This window comes from Python bivittatus, unplaced genomic scaffold, assembly GCF_059951505.1.
Source record: "Python bivittatus isolate LINGU-HERP-01145 unplaced genomic scaffold, Pbiv_v1 ctg000780_np1212, whole genome shotgun sequence".
NCBI classification, from domain to species: Eukaryota; Metazoa; Chordata; class Lepidosauria; order Squamata; family Pythonidae; genus Python; species Python bivittatus.
The window spans coordinates 2,312,163-2,330,125 of NW_028277108.1; the positions used below are offsets into that span (position 1 = coordinate 2,312,163).

At 38.4% G+C, this 17,963-nt stretch overlaps 1 protein-coding gene across 3 annotated transcripts in view; it reads right to left on the reverse strand.

Moving 5' to 3' along the window:
* Positions 1-17,963, reverse strand: part of MYOF (myoferlin) — a 103,626-nt gene that overhangs the window by 51,869 nt on the left and 33,794 nt on the right. For 2 of the 3 annotated variants that reach the window (XR_015793560.1, XM_007431764.3), the window contains exons 6-18: positions 16,633-16,793; positions 15,662-15,790; positions 14,327-14,392; positions 14,185-14,235; positions 13,492-13,522; positions 12,034-12,149; positions 10,099-10,225; positions 7,291-7,394; positions 6,033-6,101; positions 5,901-5,944; positions 4,381-4,463; positions 2,509-2,547; positions 880-1,004 (exon numbers count right to left, since the gene is read on the reverse strand). Coding sequence is in view for 2 of the 3 variants with exons in the window: in XM_007431764.3 (XP_007431826.1) it covers positions 880-1,004; positions 2,509-2,547; positions 4,381-4,463; positions 5,901-5,944; positions 6,033-6,101; positions 7,291-7,394; positions 10,099-10,225; positions 12,034-12,149; positions 13,492-13,522; positions 14,185-14,235; positions 14,327-14,392; positions 15,662-15,790; positions 16,633-16,793 (1,145 nt within the window). In the remaining variant the exon portion in view is untranslated. Of the gene's footprint in view, positions 1-879; positions 1,005-2,508; positions 2,548-4,380; positions 4,464-5,900; positions 5,945-6,032; positions 6,102-7,290; positions 7,395-10,098; positions 10,226-11,809; positions 11,889-12,033; positions 12,150-13,491; positions 13,523-14,184; positions 14,236-14,326; positions 14,393-15,661; positions 15,791-16,632; positions 16,794-17,963 lie in introns of those variants that run through there. The other variant, XM_025168908.2, reaches the window with a different exon arrangement.

Here is a 17,963-nt window from a genome sequence, read left to right on the forward strand (position 1 = left end):
AAATCAATAAACCAATAAATCAACAAATTCTGCATTTAGTAAATGGGTGCAACTTTTGTTGATACTTGGGGAAAAATTACTTTTAGTTTTTAATACCGATGCAATTTTGGGTACCATATTTGAAGCCTATGGCCCTTAGTCCCAAGGTCTGATACTCCTGTTATTTGAAAGATATTTTCAGTCACAGCTTTACAAAACATTGTTTTAGGTGGGGGAGAAATTAAAAGTCACACTCTGTGTCTTCAGCAAATAACTTCCCAGCACCATTCTATTTCTGATGTCAGTGTGGGTTGGACATAAGCATTGCGTTCTTCTCCAGCAAGACATCGGAGAAGAATAATTCAAACATTCCGTTTAGACTAGAAGCTTTCTGGTATATCCAGTGCATGAATTTCCAGCACAAACACTGAAATCTTAAAACGGAAATATTTGAAAAAATATGCTGCCAATACAGAAGTAGTAATTAATGAAACTGTACCCTACAATGAAGCATGAAGCTGTAAATCAGTTATTTTCTGCGATCAAATCCAATTGTCAAAAGACGCATTTTCTTCACACTGCCTAGAATTGCATGGTATTCTTCACTCAAATGCAACATACATAGTTAAATGTGAAGAAATTGGCAATTTCATCATACATAGGGTTTTGCACAGGGTTTCCTTTTCACATTAAATGTTCTAAAAAAAACCTCAGCACACTTAACCCTCATAATAGCGGAAAGAAAATAATTTTAATAACTGAAAGAATTCATTTCTGTATCATTTTGGAAAACAAACTCGATTTTTTTTTTTGCAAAAAGGAACATAATTTCAAACATATTTGTGTGGAAACAAAACCGCAAAACGCTTATGTTTTCTCTAGAAATATTCAAGAACCAACCTTTCCATAATTTAGCTCATCATATGGGTCTGGAAATCCAGTATATTCTCTTGGACTTCCATAAAGGTTCAGGTAACAAGGTCCAAACGTTGGTAAGAAGCCCACTTCAGTTTCTCCAGTATTTGCTGATAAGCAAACATCATTATTAGGATACATTAAGGCTCATAGTGTGATAACTGAATCTAGTTATAGCAAGGTCAAATGTTAAATATTAGTGGTTAGTAAAATAAGAACATTTTATTCTATGTACACGGAGAAAGTTTAAATATTAATGACTGTTTCCATTCATGTAGCCACTCCAATCTACCAGTTCCATCTGCTTAAGTGTATGCCTGGGGTTGGGAAGTGGCAGCCACTAGGCCAAATCTGGCCATTCAAGGAAGCCCACTGCAAAATATCAGTGAGTGAGCAGAATCGTGGCATAAACATTACTGACTAGCTATCTTATGAACAAGGGCTTCTTTATTCAGTTCGGCAAATCAGGGATGGGCAATCCAAGGGTACCGTTAATAAAAGAGTGAAAAGAGAAATTAGTGATTTTTGCCAGTTTGCACATATTTGATCAAAACTACTGTTACTATCAAGGATATCAGACAAAAAGGTTAGTATTCAATAGCATACAGTGAGATAATTATGGCTTTTTATTGCATTGGCTGTTATAAGAGAGGTCTGGAAATTGATCTTATGCAAATAAATCCTGTAGCATAAAGAGTTGTTTTAAAGAGCTGTCCTTGCAGCCATTCCTTTGTCTACACACCAATTAAAGGTGGCAGAGCCTTCCCGTCTCTTGCCTCTGCCCATCTGAAGAAACAAACTCAAAACTTAAATTGAGAATGCAGTGGGGACCTTCCTTCCTTCCTTCCTTCCTTCCTTCCTTCCTTCCTTCCTTCCTTCCTTCCTTCTTTCCTTCCTTCCTTCCGTCCATGACACTTTAATCATCTGACTTAAAGACTTACTACACCAACTTACAATATATTTGGAACTCCTATGTCTGTCAAATTCGAACTCTATTAAGAGAGCTTGCTTGAGCTTCTGCAGCAGTTGGTTCCAACATGGACTCGTTGCAGACAAGGCCCAAATCTCCAGGATCTCAGAGCTGGAAGGGTCATTTAGTCCAACCCCCATCGATACGTGCCTGAGAAATCCCAGCAGCTGCGTGGAGAGCCAGGCATTGGCCATTCCTTTATTTTGCATTCAGTTTTCCCAAGGTATTACAATGTATTTTTCTGCAAAAGCCCACCAGCACTGCCTATGAAGGCCAGGCTGACCAATGTTATACTGGGCCACCTTTTGTAGATAACACCCGTTCATGTGCTTGTACTTTCACTGAGCTAAGAGAGGCACGGAGACTTCAAACCACCAAGCGGCCAGAGCTCTTTTAGCAGCGCAGATCTCGTATAGCCAGATAGCTGATAATTGCACTGAAACTCTGATAGACAGCCATGCAAAAGCCAAAAGCAATTTTTTTAATCATGCCAAGCTCATCAATGTTATTTACACAAATGTCAAGGTATTGTTGCAGCCATTAACAGAACTTTAAGCCTTTGGTTTAATTCTTTTGATGTAAAGAAAATATTACTTCAGACCAAAGAAAGCAAATCAATTACATTCCAAGATATGATTATAAACCTTCATATGATGAAGCCCCAGCTCCCGAAGATGAAAGCTCTGTATTTTATAAAAAGACAAGAGATTGCTTAACAAATAAGAGAACATGTTCAGCAAATATATTAAACATTTTACTCAATATGGATCGTAACAAGTTCGGAACGTCAAAGCACGAAAGAACTTAACAACAGCTGCACTAATAAATTACACTATCATCATGGAGATATTCATACAACTGTACACTATGCTGTCATGGTGCAACTAGAATAAATTGGTCAGTGAGGAGCACATCCAAATAATAATAATATCTAGTCTTTTTAAATGTAAAGTGTCCCTAGCAAGGATGTCCAGAGTAGAGTAAAAAAAAAGTCAAGATGGCAACTGGGATTGAACATTACAAAAGGACATGGCTTCAAGGGTGTGGTTGCAGTTGCCATCTTGACTTTTTTGACCCCTCCTGCCTGTAGATGGTCCTGTTCCCTAGATAAAGGCAATATATTTTTGGCAGGATACACATGAACCATATGCCTAGTGAAAAGCTCACCACCCTGTTCCTGAAATGACCCCTATCAGTCTGGAGAGAAAATTATTCGCAGGTCCTTATAAACTCTGGAGTTTACATGCTACCTAAACTAGTTTGATTAATCATCTAGTGAGAATGTTAGGAGAAACTGAGTTTTTCAATTACTTCTACTAATTATAGACAACTAAAAATGAAGAAATCCTGGATGCTCCAAAGCACTATTACTTAGGAAGTGCTGAATGGCATCTGCGCAAGATTAGTAGACCACAGAATGCTATTTTAAACAACTTCCATCTGTATCATTTCAACTTCCACCAAAATACATAATAACAAACTACTGTTTCCTAGTATGTTATACTTCGTTGTTACTGTTGTTTTATTTCAAGAGACTTAACCATTAACTTAAGCAAGAGACAAAGTATGAACAACACTGAAGCCTCCCCTACACCCATATTCTGAACGGCATACACAGATAACAGATGTTATCAGGCAACAAACATTCAAACTACACAGGATTTAAAACAGATTTCAAATTATTTTCATAAGTTGGAACAGATTTCATATGGCTAACTTACTATACCATTGATAAGGCAGAAATAATGTAATTAAATGTGACAAATAAAATACTTAAACGGTAGGTCTTTTCCTCAAGAATAAAAACTTCAGATCAAAAGAAAAAAATCCTGCTAAGTAGGAATAAAAAGAATAGGCTAGGAAACAATTTTAAGCCACTATATAGTTATATCTATATGAATTTGTACAGATATCTGTCTGAACAGATCTCTCAATAGTTCTATATCTATACTGATAGTGTATTTCTACATCTGTATGTAAATGTTTCTGCATGTGTTTGAATTTGTAAAAATAAGGCCAACTTCCCCTGGAGTTTTCAAACCATGTTTCTGTATAACGCAGAAAGCCTGCATGAGAGCTGCAGAAAAAGAAACACTCAAAAATAATTTATTGTTTGATTTGATTTAGAAGTATATCTTGCCTCTTTCTGTGTGAAATGAAATATTGCTAATAACTACTTAGCAAATACTCAGTAACAATTCTGAAAGTAAAATCAACAAACACATTATAATCAATAGTGGTAAATTTAGCAAAGAGAAAACATTAAATATTGTTCTGGAAAGACAACAGAATCGGCAATATTTTATTTAGAGAGGGAATTCCATCATGTGCATCATACTAGATTAGCACGATTACTCCAGTTTAGTCTTGTTAACGTTAAGTCACTCTTGATAAACCAGAGCAAACTTCATCAAGTCTTGGCCTGTCCTGCACCATACCTAAGGAAATACAATTGATCCTCCTCTGCAACAGTTGTCTTGAGGAAACACCCACTGTAAGAAAAGAGACTGGCTTACCTTCAACTTCTCCACCAGAGGCAGCTATTTTGGAAAGGCTTAAATATGTGGTACCCACAACATCATTTTTTGTAAGACGATCCCTGTACGTAATGATGGATTTAAATGCATCAATACTCATTTTAAATACTTACAAGGACATTATTTTTAAATATCTCTAATATTCCTGTTTGGAATACTATATATCTGTCCTATTTCCCCAAATGAATATTATGAACGCTGATTATATAAACAATATCTATAACAACCACATAGGTTAGCAAGACTACAGAAAATGCAGATGGCCATATAGCTATTGCTATTATTATTATTATTATTGTTGTTGTTGTTGTTGTTGTTATTATTTATATTTATATTATATATTTATTATTATTATTATTATTATTATTATTATTATTATTGATGTGGCAAGGTTTCAGTTCCACCAACGGCCAGCAGATGGCACATTGTGCATTCCTCAAAAAGACCATATCATCTATTCACATCTTTTAGAAGTGCAATTTGTCTCAATTCCTTCTTTCCCCACAATCTGAACTGTCAACTAGAAGTAAGCCCAGTTAATCACCAAACTATCCAAATATTTGCTGAAAAGACTCAAGGCTGTACTCTCAGTCCCTCGTGCCCTGGTCATCTCCCGAATGGATTACTGTAATGCACTCTACACGAGGCTGTCCTTGAAGAGTATCTGAAAGCTTCAGCTGGTGCAAAATGCAGCAACGTGGGCAGTTATGTGTGCTTCCAGAACTGCATGTTACACCTCTGCTCCACAAGATGCATTGGTTGCCAGTTTGCTTCTGGGTCCAGTTTAAGATGCTGGCTATGATCTTTAGAGCCCTTCATGGCATGGGGCCAGGGTATCTGAGGGACTGCCTCTCCCTGCCTCTCTACCTGTCCCATCAGGTCAGGAAGGAGGGGCATGCTGTGGGACCCATCAGCCAAGGAGGGAGGAGGGCCTTTTCTGCTGTGGCACCTGCCCTTTGGAAATCATTCTCCCCGAGGTAAGATTGACCCAACCTGTTGGCCCTCCAGAAGTCTCTTAAAATTTGGTTTTGCCATCTGGCCCGGGGATCCCATGGAAGTGTGGAGCCTGTCAAATGGTTGCATTATATTTAAGTTCAGAATGCACTTTCCCATGTTTTTGTTAGAGTTTTTAACTATTTTAATGGTATTTTAATGGTCCTGTTTTTTAATAATTTTGAATATTTGCTTTTTGTCTGTTTGTTTTTTGATTGTGTATGCTCCTCAGAGTCACAGCTTGAGATGGATGGCTATATAAATTAAATAAATAAATACATAAATAAATAAAGTTGACTAGTGACTGAATGAAAAGCAATCATGTTAATTTTAAACCAATTATTTTAAAGTGATCTGGCAAATAAATGGAGCAACACTTTGCGTTAGTGTTGCTTGTGCAAGCAAATGTAACGAAAATATGTTGACAGCTTATGCAAAAATATTTGTTCTCAGAATTATAACAGCTGCTTTGTAAAAGCCTGACTACATAACAAGGAAGAGCTTACCAATCATATACCATCAGCCTTATTTTTTCACACATTGAAGGAAACTAGAAAAAAGGAAATTATATTATTTATTGAAGTCTTATTTTCTTAAATACAAAAGCCTAATTATAATAAAGGACTAGAGCAACAAACCTTGATTTGAAGATTAATAAGCTGGTTCCACTCTGGGTTAGCATTTTTTTCAATTATATTTGTGCAAACCTGCCAAAAAAAAAAAGGGGTCATTTCCATTTAAGCAAAATCAGTTCTATTTTTAATCTTTACTCTTTTCTATCCAGAAAGATCTGAACCTAACCAATATGACAAGACTTCCTCATCCTGTTAGTTAATGGTGCACTCAGAGCCTTGAAAAAGACCTCAGGCACCTAATTCTTCAAGGCCAACAGGGCGATTGCAGAGACCTGGATTGAAAGAGCAAAATGTGATCTGGAGTGCGTGCAGACCTGCAACAGCACCTGCTAAGAGCCCCATAAAGCAGCTGTTCTTTTCCTGACCTAGCATAGCTGCTCTCCTCAGCTGGTCCTTAGTCCTGGAAAAGAGCTGGTTGGTCTTCAGGGTTCTCAACTGGCGTGGGCTGTGTGCCCCTCGCATGCTCTGAATCAGACGCCGCTCTTCAAATATGAGTTACTGCACAGATCTAAATGCCAACTCAACCGTCCCCAATCTGATACCCTCCAGCGTGGTTAGATTGTAATTCTTTCCATTCTCAGCAACAAGGACTAGGAATGCTAGAAGCTCCTAACCATCCCATCTAGAAGATGGCCAGGAGGAGGAAAACTCTGCTAAACAATGCAACAGAATGAAATCTTCTCAGTTTCTTTTCGAGTGTGATTGTGAAGAGATCAGCCATGCTTGAGTTGACTTCTGATGCCTACATGGACACTATCATGCACTTTTCTTGGCCACAGTGTGGAAGAAGTCTGACAATGCCTTTTGCTGAGATAATTTTTGACTGCCTAGTCTATCCCACAGCCCTGGTATTCACCGGCAGCCTTTCATCCAAGTAGTCATGTGGTTGGACTCAGCTTACCTTTTAATAAAATAGACAAGGTCTTTTCAAGCCACACAAAATACATATATTTCCATATGAACATTTTTTTATTTTTGTAGTTAAATGTATTGGTTAAAATACTTAATTCTGGCCAATCTATATATTTAACATATAAATAATGGTGACACACAATGAATTCCTGAAAATATAAAAAATAATTTAATATTACCCAAGCCATAGATACTTTGTTCATTTCTAAATAAACAAATGTAATGTTGCCCAAACCACAAATAATAGGTTTTCTTACCTGATCTCTCTGCAAACATGTTTATGCAAGAACAGTTATCAGACATTTTATCCATGGCTATACAATACAATGCAGTTATTAGCACAAAGTACCTTTTTTCCAGCAAAGCAAACTTCCACAAAGGGATCCACAAGGTTTTTCTTGTCTGCTTCTCCTCCAAATATTTCCTTTACTGTCTGGGCAAAGGCATCATCCACTGGACAGAAAAATTTAAAACAGAGAATGGAAGAAGTTCTTTTCTACTGCTCAAATCTTGCAGCCATGGCTATATATTTCTGAATATGCAAAATGGTGGTGTTGAGCACTAAACTCAGACACTTAAACTATTCAATAAACCAGTGTTTCTCAACCTTGGCAACCTGAAGATCTTCAGGTTCAAGTTACCAAGGTTGAGAAATACTGCAATAAACTATTACAGTGTGCAGTACTTTTTCATGGTTTTAGCAGCTGCTGCAGCAGCAACTCAACTCCATTCCCTCTTTTCTTTCCCCTCCAACATTAAGGCAGTATCCTTACTCCTGCACTCAATCAGTTTTTAAATAAATGTTCATTATGATTTAAGAAAGAACCTATCCAGATAGTAGAAGGATTTTCTATTTCTGTTTCTTTCCTTGTTTCTTCCTTTTCCAGCTTCTTCTTCTCCTTCTCCTGTCTCCTACTGGCGGGTGTCCTTTTGATATTAACTGTCCAACACAACGACATGGTATTTTTGCCAAAGTACGCTTCCAGCTAACCTACTTTATCCCCTTGCTTTTATATTTTTTCCCCAGCCACCATGTTCTGATTTCCCTCCCTGGCAGTTGCTAGGGCACCCTACCACCTACTGCCCCCTAGTCAATGTTTTGTTGCACTGATTATTATTTAAAAGCTGTTCTGAGTTTTCTCCTTTAGGATATTCTTTTTCCCCTTCATATACGGTTGTAGATCAGTAATTCAGTCTCCTTGTACCTTGGAGTGGTGAACTAGGTGGGTATCTAGGGTGCTGAATTTTGAGGGGGGAAAAAATGCTTTGGGGATTTGGGAGTGAGAGCTCTGATGGCATAACCTGCTCAGGGTGCCAGCTGATAGCAGCTGATTTAGGGCCTCCACTGATGCAACATGTTGCCTATGTTTGAATGAGCTGGCCTTAGAAGGAATGCAAATTTAGAATCAGCAAATAGATAGATTTAGTTTATCATGGCTGATGGGGAATGGGGAAAGCCAGCAGTACAGGCAAAAGTGCTGTTCTTTCAATTTTAGGGGGAAAAAATTGTCATCATTAGAAAGAAGAATTACATTTACTTTTGTATTACTTTTCATTTATTTATTTATTAAATTTATATATGCTGCCCATCTCACTGAACAAGTGACTCTAGCCAGTGTTACAAGTAAAAAAACAACAACTATAAAACCTTCGAAAAAATATACAAGTTAAAAACTACAAAAGGTTAAAATTAAAACTCAAAGTTAAAACTACAGTACAAACTAAAAAGGTGGAGAGATCATCCTCAAGCCACCGACCACCCCCAGTGCTGGAAACCCCCATGCAAGTTGGCAGAGCGAGGTCTTGATGCCCTTTTGGAAGGCCAACAGAATGGGGCCAATCTCATCTCAGGGGGCAAGATATTCCAGAGGGTGGGAGCCATGACAGGAAAGGCTCTCCTCCTGGACCCCGCCAGTTGGAACTCTCTGGGCAACGGGCTCCGTAGCATACCCTTCCTGCTGGACTGGGTGGGATGGGTCAATGTAATGGGGATGAGACGGTTGCTCAGGTAACCTGGGCCCATGCCATGGAGGGCTTTAAAGGTCATAACCAACACCTTGAATTGGACCCCGAAGCAGACCGGCACCCAATGCATCTCGTGCAGCAGAGGAGTTACATGCCAATTACTTTGCTACTCAAAACATGTCAGCTCCCACTTATTGCTCCAATTTTTAAATTCCTTCTTTACAATTGGGGAGCAAATGCAATGATGGTCAGGCTACCAGGAAGAGTCATCAACCATTCCTGTCAGGAGCTCAAGAACAGAACAAAGCAAAACTTACTGTGGCTAAAAAAATGTTCCCACGTGTGCTACTGTAGCAAATTTTACTATTTTTTATAATTTTATTTTCAATAATTAAAATTTTCAATAATTTTATAATTATTGAAAGGCAAATACTTTCCCCAATTCTAACTCCTGAATACTCTGCCACCACTGAATAAGAGATTTATCTGGGCTGTATCCCTACAAATGAAAATTCACATAGCTGATAATTCCATATACTGTACATAAAAGTCTTTCTACGTGAAATATCGGTGTCAGGCTAACCATTGCTACCCTCATCTTCTTCCTCACATGCTTAATCGTCTGCCCAAAAAAACCTGTTTGCTAAATCCAGAACTGGGTGGGCATGTTATCAATCTCCTTTTGCCTCCCCAGGGTCCCCACTGGTCATGACTGCTCAGAGGTCCGAGCAAAGTTCCCCACTACTTGGAGATGGACAATCGTAAGAAAACTGCATGGTAAGTCCTAAAATGGTGTTTCTAAACAACAAGTAACCCCCCTCAAAATCAGAAAAAAAGGAAAATCTTCCCTTTTCTAAATGTGTGGTTGGGCCATGCCCACTTCACATCAGTACCTGTCCACTGTGGGCTGTGCTCCCTTTAACCCAAACCATTAAACGCATCCCTGAGTCCCTGGAGACAGCCAATCTCTGATCCACAGAAATATTTAGTTACAGAGGTTTCCAGCTGATCAACGTGCTGCATTCTAGAGATAGGTTTAGTTGAGACTCTCTGATCTGGGGGCCTTTTAAATCAAATATTACTATTAGTACTAGTAGCAGTTTAAGAAATCTACAAATCTTTCTCTCCAGTTTTCCAACAGAATAAATGCACTCATCTTTCCATGTTAATAATAGATAAATATGATACATACTCTGAGGAATATCTTCAGCTCTGTAGATTTTAAGAACGAAGGTGACCCATCGGAGGACTATTCCAGCTGGGAGCAATAGGTTGGTTTCCACATCATCATTTTCATTCTCCCGTTCTCTGTTTTCCATCTGTTGGGGACACATTTGAGTTTTATTCTATTCTAAAACAACAACAACAACCCTTCTTCCCAACAAGCAAATACCCCAAAGATTGCACAGTTATGATTTTTCCTGATTAGAGGAAGTACATCTCTCTCCCATTTTCCTTTCTCCCTACAAAGTGTGCCCTCCAAAATAATACAGACATGCCATTGTCCATAAGGTACGAATGCTGCATGATCATCTGAAATAATTTAGGAGAATGCAGAGAAAGGGCATGAGATATTTCCCAATCTTATTAATTTAATTTCACATAGGCAACTGGTTTAGGTTCTGGTCATCTCAGCAGTATCCGTGGTTGATTTTATAAGATATGAATGTTGCAAACAACAGCATTAGTAAGAATTAGTAGCACTTAGTGAATGCTGGCAAATATATTATTATCATAGGAATAGCTAGAAATGCACTGAGCAATTAGCCATCCTTTCAGTATTCTGGGGCCCTCCCAACATTTATAATTTGTAAATAGTGACCTGGCATTTGATAACAAATTCTGGATAAGAAGATGTAGTTCAGGCTTTAAACTGAACTTTTTAAGTCGGCTAACGCTTGACTGCTGTTCTACATTATTTATTTAATCGTGTTTATTAAATAAACTTACATAGCTTATTTCCACATTAACAAGACTTTTGAAATGATATAGATATCCTGCAAACAATCCATAGGCCCTTTTAATTTCTCCATCCTGTTTAAACATTAAACCTTGGCAGGAATCTTCCACTGAAAAGACTGTTTCAGGATCTTTCATTGGCTGACTTCAATAATGTGAATAATATTATTCATAAATACATTCATGAATAATATGAATCTGCCAGGTCCTAATTTGTACATACTGTAGCTTATGCTGCTCAACTTTAGCTAAAACATGATTAGCCTTTAGTTTATAAATATACAAAAATGCATTATCATCACAAATAAATAAAAGCAACCAGCCCACAATGGATTCTTCATTTATTTTAATCTTGGACAATTTAAAGATCTGGCTGAATAAAACACAGGGATAAGCAATGTGCCCTTAGGTACCAATATACACAGAAATATTTCCACTGGTGCCCACCAGACTCCTTACTCTCTTTTTAATAAAATTAATTTTAATCAAAAGATGTATTTCTAAGAATATGCTTAGATGCCACAAATATTCTTTTTTTTAATGTATCTAAACTGCATAGCTCTTCTAAGAAAATGAAAGAGTAGGTGTTTGCAGTCCAGTGGTTTGTTTGAAAATGTATCTGACACTCCAAGAAAAAAGATATAAATTGGCTTCCTGGGGGCTGGAGATAATGGTAGGAACAATCTCAGTGATTTGTCTTCTTCTAACAGTGATTTCTAACTAGGCACATTCAATCACAAAACCTCAACCTTTTTGAGAGAGCACTTCTGAAAATTGGGTCCACACATGAGGATGTTCTGGAGTGGGAAATCCTTGACATTCCCACAAAATATTCATATGTTCTTTTGCAATTGAATGAAGCAGCAGGAATAAAGCAGCATTACGAGCAAGGAGAAGCTGTACCCAAGAGGTGAGAAAGAGAAAAAAGTTAAGGGGAGATGTACCTTCAAAAGGCAGCGATGTTGAAGGCCATGGAAGAGAGGTTGTGTGGTGACAGAGTGGAAAGTAGCGGAATAAGCAGAACTGGGGAAAAGAAACAAAGGGTCAGCAGGTTCATTCTTTCTAGTACCTTCTACCACTAAATGTAAAGCCTAGCATGGATATTAAGATGAACTACCCAATGTAAGGTGTATTAGAAGAAGAAAATATACCCATCTGCTAAACTTACAGGTGGCTCATCTCCTGTTCCAAGGACAAACATGCTGACTTTTAAGTAGCCTTTCGGACTTGAAGTGGTGTCTTCAGGGTCATTCAAAAGCAGCCATTTTCTCATGACTGCCTGGCCTGAAAAGGAAAAGCTACAATGAACATTGAAGCCAAGTCACAAATCATGTTTACAGGGGTTTTTTTAAGAATGGAGTCTCCTGTAACTTGTGATGGTGGTGAAAATGAGTTTCTGCTGCTGTTCCTGCTGCTGTTATGGGGAAAGGGGGACACGGATAAACAAAAACCTGGAGCTGGATGTGACATCAATGGACATTACGTTGATTGCTTATATACCTGGGTGTATAAGAGCACGAGGCATGCATTTAAAAACAAGAGCAGCACTCTCTTGGGTGAATGCTGGTTCTGAGCTGCATAGGTCAGATTAAACCAGAAAAGGGAGTGAGTTCTACTGTCTACATTTGGTCACCAATGAGTATATGAGTGATCTTCCTACAAGGAGTTTTGTGTAGCCATAGTGTTTACTTTTATTATTTTGGGGAGGAACCCCATGTTGACTACTCTTAGCCCATGTTGACTACACCACAGGCTACTTCCAGATGCTGATGGCCATGACTTTTCACAGCCAGCACTTATCAACTGCTCCCTCCTGCTTCACTCTGTATCCCCACTCCATACTTGCTAGCATGATTGATAGCAACCACAGGTCTGGAGAAAGGGTGTCAGGTAAACTGGGAAGGATCTCTCCCAATAGTCCTCCTCCAAGACATCAACCTAGCAGGCTATTTTTGGAGATAAGTTTAACAGTCTTTTAGAAGAGTGCAAGACCCATATCCAGAAATAAGCTGAATGACAGGTCACAGGAGTAGAGAACAGGCATGGGATAAAGAAAGAAGGTATGTCTCTGATGCTTCTCCTCAATCCACTGGGAGAACTGTCTTCTGCTTCACTCCACACATTCCTCCATGCCTGCAACCAGTCAGCTGGGCTATTTTACAAATTGGATTTAGTGCTTTCAGTAGAGTGGTACACACATCTTTAGAAACAGCTTGAGAGATCATAGGTATGGAGTACCTGGCACTTATGATCTGTCACTCAGGCAACTTAAAAGCCAGTTAAACCCTTTGTCTCAGGCACCTATCCACAACTGAGCAACTCATTCTACCATATGTTAAGGAGAAAGACCAATAGTTGATTTTCCCACCAGCAGTTTCATTAACACACTTTTTGTGAGTGAGCATAAAATCTCTTTTCTTTCAAAAAGACTTTCAATGAGCAACTACAGATTGCAATTGTAGTGCCCTCCTGATAATTATAACATCAAAATATATCCCTTTTTTCTAGGGTTGAAAATACAGGCTGGATCAAGACTTAAAATTAGACCCATTCAAGTCAAAGCATCTACTTCTAGGTACGATTAGGTCTCAATCAACCTAGGATACTATGCCTGAAGAATACTTACCAGGTTCATCATAGACATAACCAACATCAATCTGTAATAGAAATATATAATATTATCTCCTTGGAGTTAATGATACGGTAATCAAACAAATATAATACACTATATACGTAGCTTTAAAGCTCATTTGCTTTCAGTCACAGATCTGAATGCCTCTTTTGTCACATGCAATACAGGATCTAAATTTAAGTATATGTAACTGAAATAATGTATTTACATTAAAGGTAAGCCATACTGAAACTAGTGCTCTGTGGTGGCTACATAAACATAATCAGATGCCAAAACTAGTTATAGATATTAACCTTCTCGCAGCAATGTGCTTAATACTGAACTCAAATTTTGCTTCTTGTTCTTAAATCCGATGGAGTATTCTCACATTAATTCAGGCAGAGATAATACTTTACTGTCATTGGGACTGTTGTCAGGACAGGGTAAATTAAATAATTTGTAGGCCTGAGAACAGAAAACCAAATCAAAATTTGCAGTCTTTTTTCATTTCTTTCATTCTAGACTGGTGAGAGGACATCCATTCACACATTTACCTTTCCAAAATTAAAAAAAGAAGCAAATACTCCCTGGAACAAATGCCTTTTACAGGGCATATGTTTTGCTTTTTTGTCTTTTTAATTTCAACTTGAGTAAGTGGGTGGACAAAGCTCCAAAGTGAATTTATGGTGGAACATCAAGAATGCTTACCTTAAATTCCCCCATTAGGCTATCAGGACGCAAAGAGTAAGAGTCATAAACCTTTAAGGAAATGAAAAAAATAGAATAACATATAACTTTAATTTAACAAAATAGTTAAGTGGTAATAAAGACAATAGTTTATTTGCCTTACCCGAATGCTTATGGTTTCATCAAAGAGCTCTGAAGGCGTCATATTGTGTATGTTGTAGAAAAATATCTGTTAGGAAGGGGAAACAGTTTTATATTAAATCTGCAGGAAAAACTGGGGTGTAACATAAAGAAGGATATAGAGACGGTCACTCCATTAAAACAAATGAGATTTCAGAATGTGGCTAAGCTCTTGAACCCCACTGACTGTATTTATCCCATATTTATCTCGCCCATCCTTGCAGAAATTCATGGAAGTACATCTGCAGGGAACTGGGCTGGAGATAGCTGGTTCAAGACATCACACAGGCAGGTTGAGGAATATTCTTCTGTAGAAGTCCTAATAATTATTCGAATAAACAATATTTTCCAAATAACCTGCTGTATATGAATATTCCTAGACAGACACACTGTGTGGGTGGGGGATAATGCAGAATGGGTGGACCATATTCCACATGTACTGTATGTAGAGAGTTTCTGTTTTCCCAGGATGGGGAAGGGTGCTTCGAGAAGATATCTGAGTTACGTTAAACTTATTTTTGAATCTACAGTATAGTTTTTAGTGTCTGTTATCTCAAATCGCTCAGAAACTTTGCAGCTAGTGTCTGGCAATTCCAGCAGCTGTAGCTCTGTAAAGATGGTGGATGGCTACAGCAGGCCTGGAGTCTCAGTCTACTCGATGTACACACTGTAACAGGCTATGAGAATAACCTTGAAGAAGAGGCAGAAGAACTGCCGCCAAGGCAATAGTCAGATAAGAGAAACCTGAGTCCAAAGCAGGAATGGAATTTGAGAAAGCGTCTCAGACTTGACCCTCCCTAATTCTCTTTAGGATAAAGGCAGGGAGGGGGGAGGCACATTCAGAGTTGCAAGATTCTATCACTGGAGCCTTATAATAACAGGTGTTTCAGTATTCATGACTCCTTAGTAGGATAAGAACTGATTTGTACTTGGATAGGAGACCATCAGGAACTCCCAGGGCTGTAGGACAGACTAGGATCTCAAAAAGTATTTCTAAAGGGGTGAATGGCAACTGTTTCATACTACCACCAAGAAGAGGAAACCTATGTGGACTTGAAGGAGGTTTTACTAATCATACTTAACTAGAAAACATCACACCAATTTCACAAGATTTACCTCCAAGTAGGTTTTCCAAAGGTTATCTGCAGGTAAATACCAGTTTCATAAAATATAGTAGCTAAACTTATAAAGTACACAGTAGTTCTGCTGTAATATTTCAACCGAAAAAAAGCATTTGCAATAAGGAGATATATTTTCAGTTAAAAAGGAACAAAATGCATTTGATGAATGAGACTGATAAAATGTATATTATACTTACCTCATCAAAATATGGATTGTTTCCTCTTTTAATTCTTGTTCTGTGAGTCTGGCCACAAACATGTACTTTTACAACTGGCTTTATGTTATTCCCAGACAACTGACGGCCTTCAATGACCCTAACACGAATCTGGCAACAAGTAAAAAATGACATACGTTAATGGGTGATATTTTCTAATAGTTGGCTGTCATCAACTGAACGTGCTTTGAGTGCTTTCCTGTTAAAATAAATTAGACTGGGATTGTCAGTTATTCAATTACAATGAGCAAAATTCTATGTTTCATTAGTTCCAAATAATACACAGAGCTGAACGAGAAAAGCTCTTCCAAGGAAAGTATGTTCATGATGAACCTGATCTTGGCATCTCTGGAACATCCCTTGGCATGGAAGGAGAAGGGCAGTTATCTCTGCAGTTATGAAGGTCTATGTGCACATCAGAATCCTTTGTGCACTGGAACCACCAATCAGAATCAAGCCACAGGGTCTTAGAAGGAGTCTGTAGGTTTCACCCGATTGTCAAAGGGATCTACGTCACAAAAAGGTTAAGAATCCCTCATTTAGAGAGTGGTGCTTCAGTATTTCTCACTATTAGCACTGTAGTTTATCAGCGGATATTATTAAGTTCCTTGGAATGCAACAAGTATTCCCAGTCTATATTCTTAAGATCTCAGATTTATTTATACACTCCTTTGTTGTTATGAACTGGAGCCAAAACCATTACACTAGGGAAAAGAACCTTCCAAAATTTAAATGAGAGCTTCTGAAAGAGATTTCTAAATAGAAAATAAATATCTTGCCAAATCTGTACTAACTACAATGCAAGCCTATGCCTTTTACACAGAAGTAAGCTTACAAGTAAGAATACAAGCTTCATTGTATTCAGTGTTGCTTACTTCCAGGTAAATTATTAGGATTAGGATTATTAGTAATACAGAGAAGTCACAAAATTCATTATTTAAGTATTTTACAACCTGGAAGTCTTGAGGTTTATTAGAAAGCATCTTCCGATTTTTCTTTCCTTTGGTAATATGCCGAGCAAGCTGAACTTCACGCGTACCACTTGGACCACCTTGGGGAAGAACTCCAGTTCCACCATCAGGCATACTGTTGTCACCACCATCTTCTTCACCATCTACCAACAATTTCAAATTTTACTATCCTTGAAATCACAGCAAGAAAAACTCAGAGCTAATGAGCCTGAAAGACCCCAGCACTACTATGGATCTCTGACAGTGCTATCTCCAGGGCAGAATAAGTGAGATGGGCAAATTTTTGGTGACCAAGGACTGCCCCTGATGCTCACGGGAGAAGAAGGGATGATGAATGGGACAATGATACAGAGTTAGCAGGTAATGATGCAAAGTAGAAGGGCCATGTCATCCATGTTGGAAGGGCAAGATCCTTCATCCCCCCTTCTCCATCATGGAAGTTTTTATGATTTTTTTTTTTTTAATCATGAACATTTGCAGAACTGTTTTACTGAATTGGGCTTTCTTACTAAAATGGCAGAAAACCATACCACCAGATATTTTACCAATTCCATGGCTCAAATTCAACATTAAAATCAAGGTAGTGGTGGTGGGGCAGGTTGAAACACACTGCAATAGTTTGTGGGTTCGCATGAAAGCTACAGGTTCCCTAACCTGCAGGAGAACATTAATAATTGCCCTCACCCTAAAGCTGTTGTGAAGATGAATGTGGTAATGCCTACAAAGTTTTCTGAATATGAACATCTCATTTCTCCAACCATCAGAATGTATTTAGAGTTCTTCCTCACGTTAATGTGTTTTCCTCCCAAATGTTTATTGACAAAAATTGCACTGGCCCCACAGCCTACCTTTACTGCATATCAACAAGAAGTCTAGGCAATGTGGGCTAGTTTCAGAGCAGCGATTGGTGGCTTCCCTGCCAACCCTTTCCCACCCACCCAGCATCCTTTACCAGCAGGAAAACCAGCCATCTACCACTCTCAGCGGGGCATGTTAGGGGTTCAAGCCTTGATTGCTATATTTATTTATTTATATTGCCATACATGCACACACATATTAAATAGCAGGACTCCTGGCTGACGTGTCTATCTGCCTGCTGGAAATTCAATAATCCACTGTATAGAGAAAAAGATCAAATATTTAATCTCTCACATAGCTAAAATCAAAATGATTATGGAAGGGCAGCGCCTCGAGAAGGAATGGGAAGGAAGGTTTCTGCAACAGACTTGCTGGACCAATAGCTTATCCCCAAGCTTATATCCCCAATAACTTATCCCCAAGCTTATATCCCAAGCTAGTATGAATAAGCTGGC